We start from the raw sequence: 20,251 nt of genomic DNA, 5'->3' as shown, positions 1-20,251 counted from the left end.
ACTTTGAAGAATGCCTATGAAGACTTCACAAGAAGGTGTTAATTGGACTGATGTTGTGGAATCAAAATGGCCTATTATCTTTAAAGGAACAGATGTCCAGGCTCAGAAACTGATAAATCTTTTGCTGGTGCCAGCAATCCAAGTCTGGTTGAACTTTGCTGTTCTAAGAGGGGTCATGTGGTTTTGTAAACAGAGAAAAAAACATGCTATTCTCTTTGGAGAGATAGAGGAAGAGAGTGTCAGTTGGAAACTGCAAGATTTGCAGACCTGCTATAAGACCCCATTTGAAGATAGGTTTTGAGTCTGAGTTAAGTCTATTCTAAACCCTTGTAGTCAATTACAAGAGGATGTGGCTGGATAAAGTGTTTCTCCTGAAATAGGGGAAAACAAACTCTCTGTGGTTACTTGAAAGAAGAGGATATCTTTTGGAAAACCAATGAGGGGCAAGTTTCTTTGGCAAGACACAAGTGGCTAATTGAAGGAGATCAGTTGTGTGTATCTAATGAACAACAAATATCTCTCTCTGAAATGAACAAAGACCTTCCTGAGCGGTAACAATTTAAGTTAAAGCACCAGACCTTGGTGAAGATCATAAATGTTAAATTCTGTGCACAGTATGGAAATTTGCCTACTTGGAGAAGTGAAAACTGAATGACTGGACAGTGAACTTTCCTGAACACATTGTTACGAGCCCAACGGACCCCAAAACCCAGAAGCAATAGATATTCACCATGACAAATGGTTATTTAAACAAAAGTTGTTTTTAATTATCTTTAAACATGAAAACAGAATCAAACTTTAACTTATCACTAGTAACTTAACTAACCCAACTTAACCCCCTTCTAATTCTAAGCGCACGTGTATGTAATGTGTATGTAAATTTAAGAAAAGTTCTTTGGTTCATTGTTCAATCTCACTTATTATTCTTCCAAGTTCACTGGTTGCAGGCAATTCTGCGGTTTTTGTCTGACCATTCAAATTTAGTTATGTCAGTTTTACTGGAGGAGGAGCAAAATATAGGCTATAGGTGAAGGTTTAATGCAACATTGCTGAAAAGGAAAGATTTTTGTGACTTTATAAGGCAACAGATAAAACTTTTTATGAATCTGAATGAACATTCTGTAACTAATAAGTTCATAGTATGGGATTCTTTGAAAGCATATTTAAGAGGACAAATAATAAGTTATACATCTACAGTTAAAAAAAATATATCCGATGTTAATTCTTTGGAAAAGGAAATAATAAAGATGGAAAAAGAATTGCAAAATCAAGGGAATGATAAACAAAGGAAAATGTTGGATTTAAAGAAATTGAAGCTTAATACAATACAAACATATAGAGTGGAGAGGGATATAAGACAAACCCGACAAAAATATTACAAATTGGGAGATCTTTGGGACTTACCTGAGTCGTTTAAAACTGCGTTAATAATAATTATTCAAAAAAAAAGAAGGGCCCTTTGCTTCCATCTTCATATAAACCAATTTCATTATTAAATACTGATTATAAAATTTTGTCCAAATTAATAGTTAATATTAGCTAAATGTTTACCTAAATTGATTAACATGGGCCAAACAGGTTTTATTAAAAATAGATCAGAAGATAATATTGTTAGATTTTTAAGTTTAATAGATATGACTCAGAAAAAAAAATACCATCAGTGGCTTTAGCTTTAGACACAGAAAAGGCATTTGATAGATTAGAATGAGATTATTCATTTAAAGTACTTAAGGTTTTTGGAAATCTGATAAATTTTATAAATTGGATAAGAGCATTATATAATTCTCCAAAGGCTAAGATGATTACACATAGGCAAATATCAAAATCTTTTATTTTTGTAAATTTCATCTCGACAAAGATGTCCATTATCTCCTTTTTTATTTGTATTAGCTATAGAACATTTAGCTGAGGTTATTAGAGGTAATAATGAGATTGAGGGCTTTAAGATACATGATAAAGAACATAAAATTAGCCTTTTTGCAGATGGTGTAATATATCTTACAAACCCTGAAAGCTCATTACAAAAAGTAAATGATCTATTTGCAGAGTATGGGTTAGTATCAGGTTACAAAGTAAATATTGATAAAAGTGAAGTGATGCCAATGATTGAGATAGACTATCTTCAGGTTAAGAAAATGACAAAATATAAATGGTGGACTGGTGCAATTAAATATTTAGGAATTAATGTTGATAAGAATTTAAACAATTTATTTAAATTAAACATAAATACATTTATTGAGGAAAATTAAAGAAGATTTATTAAGATGAAAATATTTGCCAATATCTTTAACAGGAAGGATTAATTGTGTGAAGAGGAATATCTTTGCTAGAATATAATACCTTTTTCAATCTTTACCAATTTTTGTACCAATAATGTTTTTTCAGGATTTAAATAAAAGTGTAAGAAGATTTATTTGGAGGGATAAAACACCTCAGATGATGTTGGAAAAATTAACATGGAAATTTGATCAAGGGGGACTTCGATTGCCTAATTAAAAAAATTATTATAAAGCGGCTCAACTTAGATTTTTGTCGTCTTGTTATCAGACTGATGAAAAGATTGCATGGGTACAAATTGAAATGAGTAAAATAGGAGAAAGTAATTCTGAACACATTTTAGATAAATGGCATGAGGAGTTATTAAAAGGAAAATCAGATATATCAATTTTGAAGTATATAAAAGTATTGTTACGGAGTCCAGAGGACCCCAAAAACCAGCAGCAATAGATATGCACCACAACAGAGGGTCACTTAAACAAAAGTAGTTTTTAATTATATTTGAACAAGAAAACAGAATTAAACTTTAACTTATTACTTAACCTACCTAACTACTTAATCCCCCCTCTAATACTAAGCACAGGTGTGTGTAATGTATATTTAATATTAGAAAAGTTCTTTGGATCATAGTCCAATCTCACTGGTTGCAGGCAATTCTTGTACTGTGCCAGAAGTTAGCATTAACAAAGTTCACCAGTCTTTGGTGCTTCACAAGCAAATGGTTACCACTCAGGAGGGTTCTTACTGGTTGCAACTGATTCCTTCTCAATCAGTCTTGTTTACGAAACCTTCCCCCTTCTGGGTTCTCCAGATGATCATCTTTCTTTCAGGTCACCTTTCACACTGCCATTCTTCTCCTTTGACCAGACAGCCTTCCAAAGTTTGCCAGCTTATCCCTCTGTCTCTCTCCTCCCTGTTTCACACCCTCCCTCTTTGAGAGCAAAAGTCTACTCTGCTGCCTGCAAAGATCACATGTTCTCCGAGGCAAGCTGCTGTCGATACTTTGTTGCCTCCTGAAAAAAGCATTTTGCAAAAGTCCTGCAAAAATCCTGCGTTTTAAAATGTGTGTGTGCAAGCTGCTCTAACAAATCCTCCCAATCCACCTCTAAATACTCTGTCACAGTGTGGAAATGGAGTACATGTAGAAAGAGGAATCAGTTGGCTAAAATGATATTAAATCAAAATCTTTTAATTCCTTTTACAGTTAATAATCATTATTTTGATGTTTGGTATAATTGTGGAATAATAAAATAAGGGATTGCTTTTTGGGATCTGTTTTTTTTACTTTTGATTAATTGAAAGATAAGTTATAGCGCAACTACATGCCCCCCAACTCCAGAACCGGCACTATCACCTAGTAGTTTTTTTTTAGAAGTCTACCCCTGCATTGGACTGCTGGCGGTTGAATCGAGACAGTTTTGTCAATATGGGCAGGTTTGAGCTTGTCAATTGTGAATGACAGAGGCTGCCCAGCAATGTCCCAAGATGCAGGTTGACCTCGTTCATCTTATCACCCTGTATGGCCCCTTGTATGGTGCCTGCAAGAGCAGTCCACGTGTTTCTCTACATGCAAACACTTATTCACAGTCCTTCAGTTCATGTGGTACAAAAGAAATAAGTTTGCCATATGATGGTGGTATAGGGATAATTTGCCTACAGTATCCCTTAGTCTCCTCAGCAGCTCTTTGGGATCTTCATCTTTACTGGATCTATGTGGAACAAATTCCCCTGGGACCACCAAAGGTGCGCTGTATACAAGCTCTGCAAATGAAGAGTGAAGACTCTCTTTTGGATTTGTCCTAATGCTGAGCAACACCCATGTTAATTCGTCTTTCCCAGTTGGGACAGTCCAAATGGGCCATTAAGTCTGATTTAAGGTGACGATGGAATTGTTCAACCATCCCGTTGGACTGTGGGTGATAGGGGCTTATATGATGAAGCCTAGAGTTGATCAGCTAAGATAAGGCCATCCATAATGAAGATGTAAATTGTGGTCCTCTGTCAGAAGTGATGTGCGCTAGTAGGCTGAAGCAAGCCACCTAGGAATTGAGGAATGCTCAAGAACAAGAGTCTGTAGAAGCATCTGCCATGGGGACTGCCTCAGGCAATCTCGTAAACCTATTGATCACCATGAAAAAATAACTGTAGTCTCGTGAAACTGGAATTGGTCTCACAATGTCCACATGGACATGGTCAAAGCAGCGAGTTAGTGGTTGGGAAGGGTTGTAACGGTGCTTTTATATGCTGATGGATTTTGACTTTTGACAAGCTGCACAAGATCTGGCCATTTGTATGATGTCTTTCTTCAGACTGTGCCAAACAAATCTATCTGAAATCAGATGAATGGTTGATCTGATGGATGGATGTGAAACATCATGGACAGAATCAAAAATGCGATGTCTCCACAAAGCTGCAATCATTGGCTGTGGATGTCCTGTTAGCACGTTGCAAAAGAGCAGCTTGCCGTCGACATCAATTTGCATTTCCTTCCATTGTAGGTTGGTCATCGAGGTGCGATTGATACGACTCCATCTCACTGTCTTGTGCTTGGGCAGTGGCAAGAGCCGCATAGTCTATACTGTGGTCCATAGCTGATACCTCGAGCACAACTGAGCAGGGAAGTGCATCAGCCATGACATAGTCTTTTCCAAGAATGTGCATTATTCAGGTATAAATTCCGAAATGAAGGATAACTGCCGCTGTTGTCAAGCTGGCCAGGTCTCCGATACCTTCAAAAATGCGAAGGTCATGGGTTTATGGTTTGTAAAAATGGTGAAGTGTCTGCGTTCCAAAAAGTAACGGAAATGACAGATGGACAAATATATGGGTAGGAGTTCTTCATCAAAGGTGTTGTATTTTTTCTTGGCTTCATGGAGATGGCGGCTAAAATATGCCAATGGTTTCCATTGTCCATCGACATACTGTTGCAGACATGTTTGCCACATCAGACGTGTCTGTTAAAAGAGTGGTCCTGCATTTAGGATTGGATAACTGAGCATGGTTGCCTGAGCTAATAGTTCCTTTGACTTTATGAAAGCATTTTGATTTCCACTGAATAGATTTGGCATTACTAAATGGCAGACTGAACAGAGGATTCATAACATGAGCTGCTGCTGGAAGGAAATTATGATTAAAAATTAACCATGCCCAAGAATGCTTGCAGACCTTTGACAGTAGTTCGTCTAGAATATTCAGTAATGGCGTCGATCTTGGAAATTAACGGAACCACACCCTTGTCGGTGATGGTGCCCCAGGAATTCTATGGAATGTTGTCCAAAAACATATTTATCTGGGTTGATGGTCAGTCCAAATTCTCGCAGACATCTAGAGAGTGTACACAGATATGTGCATCCATCTAATAGATAGGAATCATGTGCTTTTCTTTAGTTTTGCTGGTGACTAATATGTCATCTAGATAAATGATGACGTTGGCCATGCTATGCCCTATTGTGTCCATAACTCACTGAAAGGTCTGAGCTGCATTTTTTAACCCAAAAGGCATATGTAAAATTTTGAACAATCCGAAAGGGGTAATAATTGCTGTTTTCAGAATGTCGTCTGGTTCCACTGGTACCTGGTGATATCTGTGCACCAAGTCTACTTTTGAAAAGATTTTGTCCCATGCAGATTCACTGATAAATCTTGAATATGGGGAATAGGGTATCAGTCTGGTATAGTGATGTTGTTGAGCCGTCTGTAATCTCCACAAGGTCTCCACCCTCTGGTGCGTTTTTGGACTAAATCTAATGGAGATACCCATGGGCTGTCGGCCTGCAAATTATCTCCAGCTCTTCAATTTTGTGGAATTCTTGTTTAGCTAGTTGCAGTTTCTTTGGTAGAAATATGATGAGTTACTCCATGTTCCACGCTGGGAGTCAAAAACTACAGGGTTGTAATTTCGGGAAACTCTTCTCCAAGTCTGGAGAACTTATCAACAGTTTTACGCGGGGCTCAAAGGAATACCACAGGAACATATGATTCTGCAAGGTTAATAGTTTGAAAGATGGTACTATCCACCAGCCGACACCCTTTTAAATTCGCCTTGAATGAATCAGCTAGAAGGAAATCGGCCCTGAATACCAGTCATGAAACTACCACTATAATAAAAGGCCACGTGTAAATGTGCCCTTCAAACTGAACATTCATTTTTTTGGTGCCATTCATGGGTATGTTTGAACTATTGATTGCTGTGAGTTGGAAGTTAGGGGTAGGAAAAAGTGTATCGAAACTGGTTGGTGGAAAAACACTAATCTCAATCCTGTGTCTACCAACAATTTACATTGGGATAGCTGATCCCAAACATATAGAAGGCTCGTAGATTTTTGGCCACCCGTCACAACCATTAACGATGGTCGGCCAGGGTGTGTTCCAAGAATACACAGGGTGGCAGGCAACTACATGCATCAATTCCCCAATGCCAGTGGTAAAAACACCAGGTATAATTGTCAGCAGGCTGTCTGCCTGACCTGAGCTGGTGTGTGAGAGCATTGGCTTGGGAAGTAGTGTCAATAACAGAGGTGCTGGGTGTGGACAGCTGTGACGCAGTGACATTGTCCAAAGACCTTTTGGTGTGTATTTTTTGCTCACCACAGCTGGCTCTGAGCTCCAGTCTGACTCTACAGCTACTGCCCTGGGGACTTCAAAAGAACACTATGATAATAAGAGTCTAATGTCTTCTGGCATCCTCTCCAGGAAGAGCTGTTTGAATAACATATCTGGCCGTTGGCTGGATGCTAGTCACAGCATGTCGTTCATTAGTTCGGAAGGGGCGCGGTAACCCAACTACTCCATGTATAACAGTCTGGTGGCCCTCTTTCTGCGGGACATGCCATAGATTTGCAGCAGGAGTGCTTTTAGAGTGTCATCCTTGCGCTCTCCAGGCTCTGGTGGATCACACAGGATGTCAGCGACTCACTTGACGGTGGCTTGGTCCAAGGCATTGACAAGGTGATAATAGCGAGTCGCGTCCACCTCGATCTTCCTGACATGAAATTGTGCCTCAGCCTGTCAAAACCATAGCTCTGCTTTCACCATTCAGAAGGGTGGTAGCTTAACAGCAACAGCTGGAGTATCCATATGGTCAAAAAGAATGTTTTGGACTCATTAGGGTCACCAATTGTAGCCACTGAAAATGCTGATGAACACGAAATAACGACGCGCACTATTACACCTAAATCAGAACTCGTTTACTCGTTTATTCTTTTAAAACATTGAACTGCGTGATTTTATGATGTGCTGTGCCAGTTTACTAGACTTTTGTGAGTTGTAGTCTATCTATCATGCAGCTACACTAGAGAAATTATAATAGCAGACAAGAAAATGGCAGAGGAGCTAAATAAGTTATTTGCATTAGTCTTCACTATGGAAGGCATTAGTAGTCTGCCAGATGTGGAAGGGTATCAGGGAAGGGAAGTAAGTGCAGTTACTATTTCAACAGAGAAGGTGCTCAGAAAGATGAATGGTCGATGGGTGGATAAGTCTGAGGATTGCACCCTCAGGTTCTGAAAGAAGTAGCGGTAGAGATTGTGGAGGCTTTGAGAATGATCTTTCTGGAATCAATTAATTCTAGTATGGTCCTGAGGGCTGAAGAATCACAAATGTCTCCCACTATTCAAGAAGGAATAGAGGCAGCAGTGGTTGGGAAGATGTTAGCGTTGATTTTTCAAGGATGAGTTTACAAAGTACTTGGACCCACGTGGCAAGAAAGGCCAACCAGCATGGTTTTCTTAGGGGAAAATCTTGCTTGACAGACTTATTGGAATTCTTTGAAGAAGTGCACCTCGTCAAAGGATACCATCAGATTCTATTGCATCCCAACGAAGTCATGAAAATGGCCTTTAGAAGAAAGCCTCTACTTCCTCAGGAGTTTGCGGAGGAGCTAGTGGAGTAGTTCAAGTAAACCGGTACGGACTTGAAGGGCCGACATGGCCTGTTTCCGTGCTGTAAACAGTTATATAGTTATATGGTTAAGTGATAAATAGGCTAGATAAATGAGATGCAATGGATGTTGTGTATTATGATTTTTAGAGGGCCTTTGACAATATGTTACACATGAGGCTTCTCAACATGGGATAACAGGAAACATACTCATGTGGGTAGAACATTGGCTGATTGGCAGGAAGCAGTCAGAAAATAGGGGTCATATTCTTTATGGTTGCTAGTTGCTTGTGTTGTTCCATTGGATTCAGTGTTGGGACTGCTTTTTTATATTGTATTTTAAGATGCCTTTATTGTTCTGTAGTAAAGACAGTGCAATATTACATGGAATTTGTTTTTGGTTGACCTACAACAGACTCATTCACCATTGGCAGAAATTGTTGAAGCACCTCTTACAGTCAGAGAAAGAGAAACAAAAGAGAGTGTCCTAAGAGTCACTGAGTGTCAATGGATTTGCCTCCAGTCCAATCCAAACAATTAGCAGCCTGAGTTCCAGATCCAAACCTCTAACACTGTCAGGAAACCTTCAGTGCCTCAGCACCCTTATGCATCCCGGTTCCAATTCCTGGTATCCCTTCAGCCATTCTCAAGCCAGTCTCCAGCAGTCCGCTGCCTGGTGTGAATCACTCAATTGCAGTCGCCAGCAACCCACAGCCTGCGCGAGTTCCTTGCCTTGAGTCGACAATAGGCCGCTGCCTGTGCATTCTTCAGCTGCAAAGCTGCTTACTGGTCCTACGCCATGGTCATCGTCCTGTGGGTCATCTCCTTCTCACATGGAGGGTGCTTTCCCTGTTTTCAGGTGCCCTGTTCCAGTCTTCCACTCCTCCGAAGTCTGCAATCCCTCATGGCTTTGCCGATCATAAGCACTGCCATCTTTGGCTCAGACCCTGCAGTTGCAGAATTTTTATTTAATAATTTAATTGTTAATAAATTAATGATTTAGGTTATAGAATGAATGGCTTTGTGGCCAGGTTTGTAGATGATACAAAGGTAGGTGGAGTAGCAGATAGTGTTGAAGAAACAGGAAGGCTGCAGAAGGACTTGGCCAGATTAGGAGGATGGGCAGATAAATGGCAAATCAAATCCAATGTCAGAAAGTCTATGGTAATGCATTGGTGTAAAAAAAGTAAATGGGCAGATTATTTTCTACACGGAGAGAAAATTGAAAATGCCCAGATGCAAAGGGACCTGGGACTCTTCATTCAGGATAGCCTGAAGGCAAACTTGTATGATGGAGAAGGTAAATGCAATGCTGGTATTCATTGAGAGAGGAATAGAATACAAGAGTTGGGATGTGATTTTGAGGCTTTGTAAGATGTGGATGATGCCTCATTTGGAGCATTGTGAGCAGTTTTGGGCTCCTCATTTAAGAAAGGATGAGCTTTCATTGGAGAGGGCTCAGAGGAGATTCACAAGATTGATTCTGGGAATAAAAGTGTAACATATGAAAAACTTCTGAGAGCTCTTGGCCTGTCCTCATTGGAATGTAGGAGAACGAAGGGAAATCTCAATGAAACGGTTCAGCACGGTTGCCGTGGCGGTCAGTGCAACTCCTTTACAGTGTCAGTATCAAGACCAAAGTTCAAATCCAGCATTCTCTGTAAGGACTTTGTATGTCCTCCCTGGGTCTGCGTGGGTTTTCCCTGGGGGCTCTGGTTTCCTCCCACAGTTCAAAACGTGCTGGAGTGTAGGTTAATTGGGTGTAAATTGGGCGGCATGGACTCGTGGGCCAAAATGGCCCGTTACCATGCTGTATGTCTTAAAAAAATTTTTTAATTTAATTGAAACATTTTGAATTTTGAAAGGTATGGACAGGTAAATTTCACAAGGTTGTTTCCCATGGTGGGAGTATCTAGGACAAGAGGGCACTACAGGATTAGAACCTCGTTCGCTTAGAACAGAGATGCTTAGTAATTTCTTCAGCCAGATAATAGTAAATCTATGCAATTTGTTGTTCAGGCAGTTGTGGAGGCCAGATCATTGGGTGTATTTAAGGCAAAGATTGACAGGTTCTTGATTAGCCAGGGCATCAAAGGTTATTGGGAGAAGGATGAGCAGTGGTGCTTAGTGGGAAAATGATTAAATGGTGAGGTAAACTCGATGGGCTGAATTACCTATTTCTTGTCCTGTGTTAAGTGAGAAAACATTGTGATGAATGTATTCACATCCTTTCTATAGTGTGGTAGCAGAACTGAACACAGATGTGATTTATCCTAAACAATTTTCTTATGTGAAATAGAATGTCCCATCTTTTATATGCTTTGCCCTGATATGTGCAATAAGCTTTCCGTATGCATTCTTCATCACATTATTTTCCTGTGTTGTCATTTTCAGGGAACAATATCCTGTCTGTTCATCTGCATTTCTTATTTCCTACCATTTGCCATATATGCCCCACCTATATTTAATTTCCCAAAGTGCATCACATTGCAATTATAAAGATCAAATATTATATTCCACCTGCCAAACTCTCCACCTAATCTATATCCTGATGTAACCTTAGACAACTTACCTCAGCCTTGGCACCATTGATTTTTGTGTGTCATCCATAAATTTGTTAATCATTTCTCCTACATTTAAGTTATTCATATATGTCACTTTCTGCACTGGATTTTCCTCTGTGCTCTTACATAGATCAGCTCAGGAACAGGCCCTTTGGCCCACATATCTGTGCTGAACATAATGTCAAAATCATACTGAATCTCTGCTGCATTTACTTGACAGCTATCTCTCCAAGCCCTTCCTATCAATTTGTCCATTTACTGAATGTCTATCTAGAATCCTCTTAAATGCTACTATTGTATTTGCTTCCACTACTGCACCTGTTCCTCTCCCTATGTAAAATACTTGCCATGTCTCTTAAACCCACCTCTTCACCTTAAACTGATGTCTTTCATCATATGACACTTTCATCTGGGAGAAAAGATTCTGATTGTCTACCCTTATCAATGCTTTTTGTGATTATGCTTCAGACAAAACAGCCCAATTAATTCCATGTATGAACTTTGTCTTTTGGACAATTAAAATAGTGGCAGATTTGTTTAATCCATATTGATCTGTTAGAGAGTAAATGCAAGTTTGTAAAAGTTTAAAATTACAATATATAATATAAAATGCCTTCGTTATATATGTAAAATTTCCATGATCCCAAGTTTGAGATGTCCATACTTCCATGCTTTAAAAGTTTGACTCTAGGGCTCCTAAGAATGCAGTAACTATTATTAAGTTTCAATCGTGATTAAACCATTGGTACTTATAATGTTTACACAGCAGAATGGTATGAGTGATATTTTACTGTGACTATGTCTATAAATGGAAATGTATGGTTTTCACAATTCATATATGTACTTAGAGTATTTTAGAAGCTGGTGAAAAGGCATCTGCATGAAAAAATTCTTTCAGCAAAATATGGATATGTGATTTTAAGAAAGGACCAGGATGATTTATTTAAACTCAATGTGTCCTACAGTTTAGGATTTGGAGAAAGTACGAAAGTAACGCTGCAATTGTTAAATCAACAAAGAAGAGGAATTACACTCCATTGTGGTAATTTTGTACATCTTGTTCATTTACCATGTCAAGGTGAAGGACAGATGTCAGCCAGCTATGCCAAAGTATTAACTTGATTAAGTAACAGTATTGCACCTGTGTGATGTGCATTCAAAGGGAGGAGTTAAGTCAAGACAGCTGTTGATTATTTCTGAGAGAAAATCATAGCATTGAAAAAAGTGGAACAATCCAGACTCTGATTGTTTTGTAGATTTGGTAGTAAATATCTGAACAATGGATGATAGTTTACTGTTTATAGCTTTGGCTTCAAATATCATCTGCTTCAAATGGACATCTGTCATATGGTGCCCAAGAAGAGCAATGTAACCTTGCCTAAACAGTCAATGTCTACTGTGATGGAATGTTTTGAGATTGGTTATGGAGAAAATCAACTCCTGTCCCAAGAAGGATCTGGCTCCACTTCACCTATTGTCATAACAGGCAGATGCCATCTCATTGGCCTTCTGCCCTGCATTAGATTACCTGCTTCCCACTGTGAAATTGGATCTTGGATTTCCTCACCTCAAGACCATAAGCAGTGAGGATTGGTTAGAACAACTCCACAATCTCCATCAGTATGGAGCACCATAGGGCTGCATTCTTAGCCCCCTGCTCTACTCGCTATATACCTATGACTGTATGGCGTGGTGCCACAATAATACCATTTACAAATTTGCTGACGATACCAAAGTAGTGGGTTGTATAAAAGGGGGCAATGAGTCAGCATATAGGAGGGAGATTGAAAACTTAGCTGAATGGTGTATTAACAACAGCCTCGCACTCAGTTTAACCAAAACCATGGAGCTGATTGTGGACTTCAGGAAGGGAAAAACAGAATGTATGATCTAGTGATCATTTGTGGGGTCAGAGGTGAAGAGAGTAAGCAAATTTAAATTCCTGGGAGTCACTATTTCGGAGGACCTTTCCTGGGCACAAGACACAAATGTCATCGTGAAGAACACATATCAGCGCCTCTACTTTCTTAGGAGTTTGCGAAAGTTTGGTATGAAATTGAAAACCTTGGAAAACTTTCAGAAATGTGCAGTGGAAAGTGCGCTGACCGGCTGCATCATGGCCTGGTTTGGGGACAATAATATCTCTGAGCGGAAAGTTTTGCAAAAGATACTGGACACAGTCTAGTGCATCACAGGCAAAACTCTCCCCAACATAGAGAACATCTACATGGAATGTTGCTATCAGAGAGCAGAAGCAATCATCAAGGATCCACACCACCCAGCACACACTCTGTTCTTGCTGTTGCAATCAAAAAAGAGGTAAAGGTGCCACAAGACTCCTACCACCAGGTTCAGGAACAGTTGCTATTCCTCCACCATCAGACTCCTCAACAACAAACTCTATTAGTGACTCATTTAAGGACTCTTTTATTTTGCACATTATTTATTATTGGATATTCGGTATGTCACAGAAGACTTGAAAACTTCTTCAGGAACGCATCCTGGCTGGTTGAATCACTGTCTCATGTGGAAATGCCAACACTCATATCGAGAAAAAAAACTCCAAAAGGTTGTTAACTCAGCCTGCGACCTAACAGGCATCAGACTTCATTCCATCGAGGATGCTTACTAGAGGCAGTGTCTTAAGAAAGCAGCCTCTATCCTCAAGGACCCTCACCATTCAAGCCATGCCCTCTTCACTCTGCAACTATCGGGAAAAAGGTACAGGAGTCTAAAGACAAGGACTTACCGGCACAAGATCCGCTTCTTCCGGGCTGCCATCAGATCCCTTAATGAACCAAAGACATTGCCTTACTTTGACCTTTTTGTGTACTATTTTTATTTTACATCTATTGCTGTAAGATGGTTTATATGAATGTTTGTACTGTGATGCTGCCACAAAACAACAAATTTTGAGACTTGTTTATGACAATAAATTCTAATTATTTTCTATATTACATTGTTTGCAATCCCTTCTTGTATATATTTCTCTCTTTTGAAAATGTCTTTTCTTGAATGCAGTTTTTTTGCACTACTGATAAGTGGAAATTCTGCCTAGTCCATGGGAAAATCAGGGTTATATGCGATGTCATGTGCATATATTATAGACAAGAAGTGCAGGAGTAGGCCATTTGGCCCTTCAAGTCAGCATCGCTTTTCACTGTGATCATGACTGATCATTCACAATCAATGCCCCGTTCCTGCCTTCTCCTCGTATCCCTTGACTATCTTTAGGAGCTTTATCTAAGATCTCTATTCTCTAACAATAAATCTTAACTTTGAACCTCATCACCGACGTCATGCTGTCATTCATTGACTACAGTGCGGCAGTTAAGGATATCAGATTTGGGAGTTGTGAATCTGTCTTTTGCAAATGAATCCTTGATTTCCTCATCAACAGACCTTAATCGGTGGAGATTGGCATCATCTTCACTGACTATCAACACAGGCACCTCAAGGCTGTGTGCTGAGTCCTCTGCTTTATTCCCTATATACTTATAGTTGTGTAGCCAAGTTTTGCTCCAGTGCAATCAATATCTTGATGACACTGCCATTTTTGACAAAGTAACAGGAAATTGAGTCAGAATATAGATTGGAAAACAAGAATCTGGTTGTGTGATGCAGAACCTCAATCTTGCTCTTAAGACCAAGAAGTTTATTGTTGCCTTTTGGAAGGGGAGGCAGAAAGACAAACATCTCTGTATTCCTTGATGGAACATGGAGTTCACATGTCGCAGCACCCTTCTTGAATCCAGCATATCAAAGCAACTGTGAAGAAGGCACATTGAGGCCTCTACTTTTTAGGAGGTCAGAGAAACTTTAGCATGTTGTTGAATACTCTGTCAAACTCATGCAGGTGTACTGTGGAAAGTATATTGACTGGTTGCATCATTTGAATGCCTAGGAATGCAGAAGGCTGGAGAAAATGGCCAACCAAACCAGATCCAACATGGGCAATGACCTCCTTTCCATTGAAGACATCTATATGAGGCGCTGCCTTGTGAAGAAATACTTTCAACAGTATAATCACCCTGCTAAAACCTCTTCTTACTGCTACCTTCAGGCTGAAGATAGGGAAGTTTGGACCAGCACCTTGGTGGTTTTTAATCTAATGGCTGGAGTGAAGCATGAAAGTCTGCAGACACTCTGATTGTAGTAAAAATGCAGAAATGCTGGAGGAACTCAGCAGGTCTCGCAGTGTCTATCAGAGGTAAAGTTATAAAACCAAGAAGGACTCATGCATGAATCATTATAATAATTCTTTACCTCCTATGAATGCTGCAAGACCTGCTGAGTTCCTCCAGCATTTCTGTGTTAATATAACTGATATTAGGCTCTTGAACCTCCCATACTTCCCCAGCCTAACCATAAAATAGTTCAGGACCACCAAAAGATCAGTTTTTACAATTAAAATATCACTTTTTCTTGCACTAAACATAACTGTGAATATATGTCCATCTATTCTTTTATAACTATTGTTCTGTTTACAGTCTTGCATACTGTGATAATGTATACTACATGTATTTGTAGTTGGTGCATCTTGCATACTTGTTTGGCTGCAGCAAGTTAAATTTTAGTGCATCTGTACATTGCACTTATCAATATGACAACTCTCCTTACTCATATTGAAATCAATATTGATGGTGTAGTTTACCAAATATTCAAATCATCCTAGCTGCTTTCATTAATTTGTAAAAGTAAATAAAGGGTATAGGTTTTTGATTAAGATGTATCCAGTGGAAAGTACTTAAGTTTGTATTTACTAATAATGAAAAATTAAGTTATTTGCTGCAGGTGATTAGCCCTGGGGGTGCTGTAGAAGTGCAATGTGTGATGCTTCTTTTATTTGTAATAAAGAAATTTGGGTTCTTTTAAAACACTACACTATATTAGCTAAAGTACACTCAAGACCGTGTAGAGGAAAATTCAACACTAACACAAACATCAAGTGTGCAGTTCCTTTTCTTTTAGAGATTGGCTGTCAGGTGCTTTGATAACGTGTGTAAATCCTCTAACACAGGTGTTTGTGTCAGCTCTGCTGCTCCACTACTGTGAACACTGATAGTGTTTCCTCTGTTGCAGTGTAGGCTGGATTTTCTGCATTTGTCTATTCTTGCAGTGGATCTTGCGTTTTCAGCAGGCTCTTTCGATTCCTCCTCAGTATTTGACCATCCTCTGTTCTGACTGTGTAGGATCTTGGATTTACTTCCTCCAGAACAGTGGCCTTTTTGACCCAAGTGTTGGAATCTCTGAGTCTCCCTGGGTCATATTGTGCCAGTGGCCCTAAGCTTCTTGCTGACTTATCATAGTTTGCTTTTTGTCTCCTTTGCAGGTGCTTTTGTTTCCATTTGACCTCTTTGACATCTCTTTTCTTCTTTGGGTCTGCAGAGTTTGGAAGTGTGGTGTGTAGCTTAAACCCCATCAGAAGCTCAGTGTGCCATGCCATGTTCAAGTGGTGAAGCTCTGTAACTCAATAGAGCTAGATAAGGATTTGAGTTATTATCTAGTGGATTCTTTATCAATTGTATAACTATGTGAACTCCTTTCTCTACTTTCCTGTTTGATCTGATGCAGAAGGCTTGAAGTCACATGTTGAAAATAATACTCTTCTGCAAAGTTTTGGAATTCTATAGCTGTAGAATGGTCTATTGTCACTGTAGACAATTTGAGAAATTCCATGTCGTGCAAAGATCAATTTCATATATTTGATCGCACAAGCAGCAGACGTATTAGGAAGCATTGCAATCTCCAGATAATTCAATAGATAATAAATAACCAGCAAGTAATTATTTCCATCCACGTGGAATAGATCAGTCCAAACTTTCTGCTGGTACGTCAGTTTTTATCATAGGTTCCTTTGTCTCTTGTTATTTCAAACAGGTCTCACAGCTTGAAACAATTATTTCAAAGTCATCATTTATCCTTGGCCAATAAACAGCAGTTCTGGTCATCCTCTTACATTTTACCATTCCAAGGTGCCCCTCAGGCACTGGAGAGGCACCTTGGAATGAGGATTGGTAATTCTCCTCTGTCTGAGTAGAAGTCCATTGACAACACTCAGCTCAGCTCTGATATTGTAGTATGACTGACATTCACCTCTAGGTCATCCTTCATTCAGATTCTTGATGACCTTCTGTGGAACTGTGTCCTTTTCTGCTTCAGCTGCAATGTGCTTGCATTTCATGTCAGATGTGGGAAGAAATTTAGTGATCAGGTTCACATGGAGATTCACATCTGTCTCTGGAACTCTCATTGAATGCTTCACTCTGCGTCATTGCCCTGGATAACACATCAGGTAACATAATAAGTTTCCCTGGTGTGTACACCCTCTAGACTAGACTTACATTTTCACATGCTTTGTCACTCAGCAGTGATTCATGTCCTTCTGGGACTACTGTGGATCTGAGATGGTGCTCTTCATCTTTAACTTTCACTTTGAGTTTACATATACCTGTTGTGTTGATGCTCTGTCCATTGTAGGCTCTGAGCTGTACAGAATTTGCATAGATGAATGGCTTTATCTTCATTGCCTTGATGTTGCACTCACAGATCAAATGGACCTTTTCCTCTGTGTTCAGTTTGAAAGGAGTATTCGATTTGCATGTAATAACTCAGTCCACTTGTCCTGCTCGACTCTGTTCACACTTGGCTGTTCAGTGACTGTTGGTTTATCATTTTTGGTTTATCATCTACCATACCAATGAAAAGTATATCACTGAGAACAGTTTCTTCTATAGTGTGTATAGTGAGCACACTTTCACTTCTGTTTTGTTTCCCTTTGGAAAAACATTGCTTTGCATAGTGATTCTGCCCTTTGTACTTATTACACACTGTAAGGGTTAAAATGTATTTCTTACAAGTAGATAATGTTTATGGCTTTCTAGAAGGTTGTTTTCATATTCTTTGTGTGTCTCCATAGTAACAGTCTTCGAGCCAAGGTTACAGCTGGGTTTTCGATCATCTTAGAGAGATTGTTCAGTTTTGAATTTGCTTCTGAACTGTTTAGAACCAGTAGACGTGAAGACGGTCCAGATAATTCTTTTGACCATTCTTTTTAATGTATTAATGTTTTATTATCTGTTTTAAGTATAGTTTAATTGTTTTATTTAAGTTATTATTGCATAAAGATTTAATAATAAGTGAAAAACAATTCTACTTTTAAATGGATTTTTCATTTAATGAGTAAAAACAATGGCGTCTCCATGCTGTCTAAACAATTATAAAGGAAGATAGTCACAATACATACTTTTCTGTAGGAGGTGCATTGTTCTGATATATGTTGAATGCCACATCATTTATAAATGAATGTTCTCAATTTTGTTGTTTCCTATGTCTCATTTTTTTGTTTATGTGTGTGGACATACACTGTGGCTATAGCTATGCCTTCAGTTTCACTGGTTTTTGCACTCTCACCCACCTTTTTCCCATGCTGCTGAGCCAATTCACTGGCATGGCATATCAGTTCCAGCTAAGGTAAACTCTATCGCTCACAGCAACCTCTCCCTCACTTTCTATCAATAATCCTGAGCACAATTTGATCACGGATCATTGAATCTAGCAGCGATCCAAAATTGCATGTTCTTGCTTTTAATTTCAAGACCGTTTAAAAATGTATCAAAGCCCTCTCCCTGCAGCTGTATGCGGAAGCGAAACATGTACCTCTCGAAATTTCATTTTTCTTTGGTGAACAGTGTCCACTAAACTTGTCCTGGTCTTCTGCCTCGGCAAAAACAAATGTATTGAAAACCTCTAGTCCTTGAGGTCCTGTCACAGTAAGTAGCAATGCAATTTTCCAGGGACTCAGATTTACTATCGAGTCCATTGGCTTTCAGGCACAGCATGGATCATTGTTTGAACAACCTCTACACGTGATCAACATTTCCAGTCCAATTTACAATGTCAGGAGCCGTTACACTCCATAGCTCTGCTGATCACGACTGATCCACACTCTGCATACTCCTGGTGTTTCTTCCACTCCTGTTACCATGTGATGTTTCTTTTATAGTAATAAAAAGTCTTGGGTTCTTTTAAAATATCTATACTTTATTAGCTAAAGTACGCACAAGATAATATGCAGGCATCCATCTTGAATCCAACCCAAGCTGAAAAATAAACCTGTCACTGACTCCCTCTAATGTTTAGGAGGATCACTAGCCACTCTAACACTGCACAATGCTCATGCTGCATTTAGGCTGCATCAATTCCTACAAAGCTGTCGTGTGAGATATTTGGCAAATCTACTGAATTCTAAAAATTGCTCTGCTTTTCTTCTGACATCCAAACTTTATTGTCTTGTTATTTTCAATGATTTGTTTCCTCTTTTGTGGAGCATGTTGAATTCTGTACACACCCTTCGGAATTGTAATATGTTTCTTTGTTAGTCTTTGAAGCATTTGATAAGTACAGTAATCCTTTGATCTATTACATTCGAAGTGTACTACACTACTGAGGTAGCCTAGAAGGGATCAAGAAATCTGTTTAAAGCTGTTGGCTCAATTTTGAAGTGCCATCTTGTTCTTTGAATTGTTTTTTTCCAAAATGAGGTCAGATATTCTCACAGCAATTTATGTTCATAGAGACAAACAGGAGACTGCAGATGCTGAAATCTGAAACTAAATACAATCTGCTGGAAGAACTCAGTGAGTGAAGCAGCAGCAATGGGAGATGCTTCAAGTCGAATCCCTTTATTGAGTCTCAGTGAAGAGTTTTGCTTCCAAGAATCAAGCATTATTTTTCTCCCACTGATACTACTTGACCTGCTGAGTTCCTCTATCAGATTATGATTAAATTATGTTCAAGGTTTCCTTTGCATTGCAGTGTGGAGGTTGTGGAAGTTTCAAAATATGAGCAGGAGTTCCAAAGACTGAATAACTCCATTGTCTATCGGGGCTCCATAGGATTAAAATATCAAAGAGGAGATGGAGAGGCAGGGTCAATAAATAGGGGGAATAGAAAGGTAATATTCAAAACCAAAGGAAGAGAGCAGACCTTGCTCCAATTTTCAAGTTTGCAACTCTGATTAGTTTAATTGATGATGGAAATTGGATCAGAATTCTGGATCATGAGTTAGTGAAATAACGTTTATTTTTTTTCTATTTGCTCATTTGATTGATCTTTATAACACATGTTACACTGGGTTTTTATAGTGTATAATGATTATTGTTTCCTCTTTTATGGTAGGTTATTAAAGTTTTTGGTGAGGATGGAACAAGCAAAGCCATTGAACTTCCATCTGATATGACAGCTAGAGACATCTGCCAGCTATTGATTGAAAGGTGCCATTGCGTTAATGACAATAGCTGGACGTTAATTGAACATCACCCACATCTAGGTCTAGGTAAGGTTGTCATAAGACTGATTAAATTTCAGAAGCATTGTTCATTACAATTGTCAAATGTTGAATGGGAGATGCATGTGCACTTTTAAGAAAAGTAAAATTGACAAAACTTATGTTGCTATCAGAGCTTCATAGATATTTTTAAAATATCAATATAATAATAAATATTTCTGAGATGAATAGTGGGAATAAAGCA

At 39.0% G+C, this 20,251-nt stretch overlaps 1 protein-coding gene across 12 annotated transcripts in view; it reads left to right on the top strand.

The window, feature by feature from the left end:
* Positions 1-20,251, top strand: part of grb10b (growth factor receptor-bound protein 10b) — a 242,701-nt gene that overhangs the window by 159,060 nt on the left and 63,390 nt on the right. For all 12 annotated transcript variants that reach the window (XM_069912207.1, XM_069912206.1, XM_069912177.1 and 9 more), the window contains one exon: positions 19,899-20,055. In XM_069912207.1, coding sequence (XP_069768308.1) covers positions 19,899-20,055 — 157 coding nt within the window. The remainder of the gene's footprint in view (positions 1-19,898; positions 20,056-20,251) is intronic.

This window comes from Narcine bancroftii, chromosome 1 (genome assembly GCF_036971445.1).
Source record: "Narcine bancroftii isolate sNarBan1 chromosome 1, sNarBan1.hap1, whole genome shotgun sequence".
Taxonomy (NCBI): domain Eukaryota; kingdom Metazoa; phylum Chordata; class Chondrichthyes; order Torpediniformes; family Narcinidae; genus Narcine; species Narcine bancroftii.
Note: the sequence above shows the minus strand (reverse complement) of the source record. Positions and strands in the feature narration are given on the sequence as shown.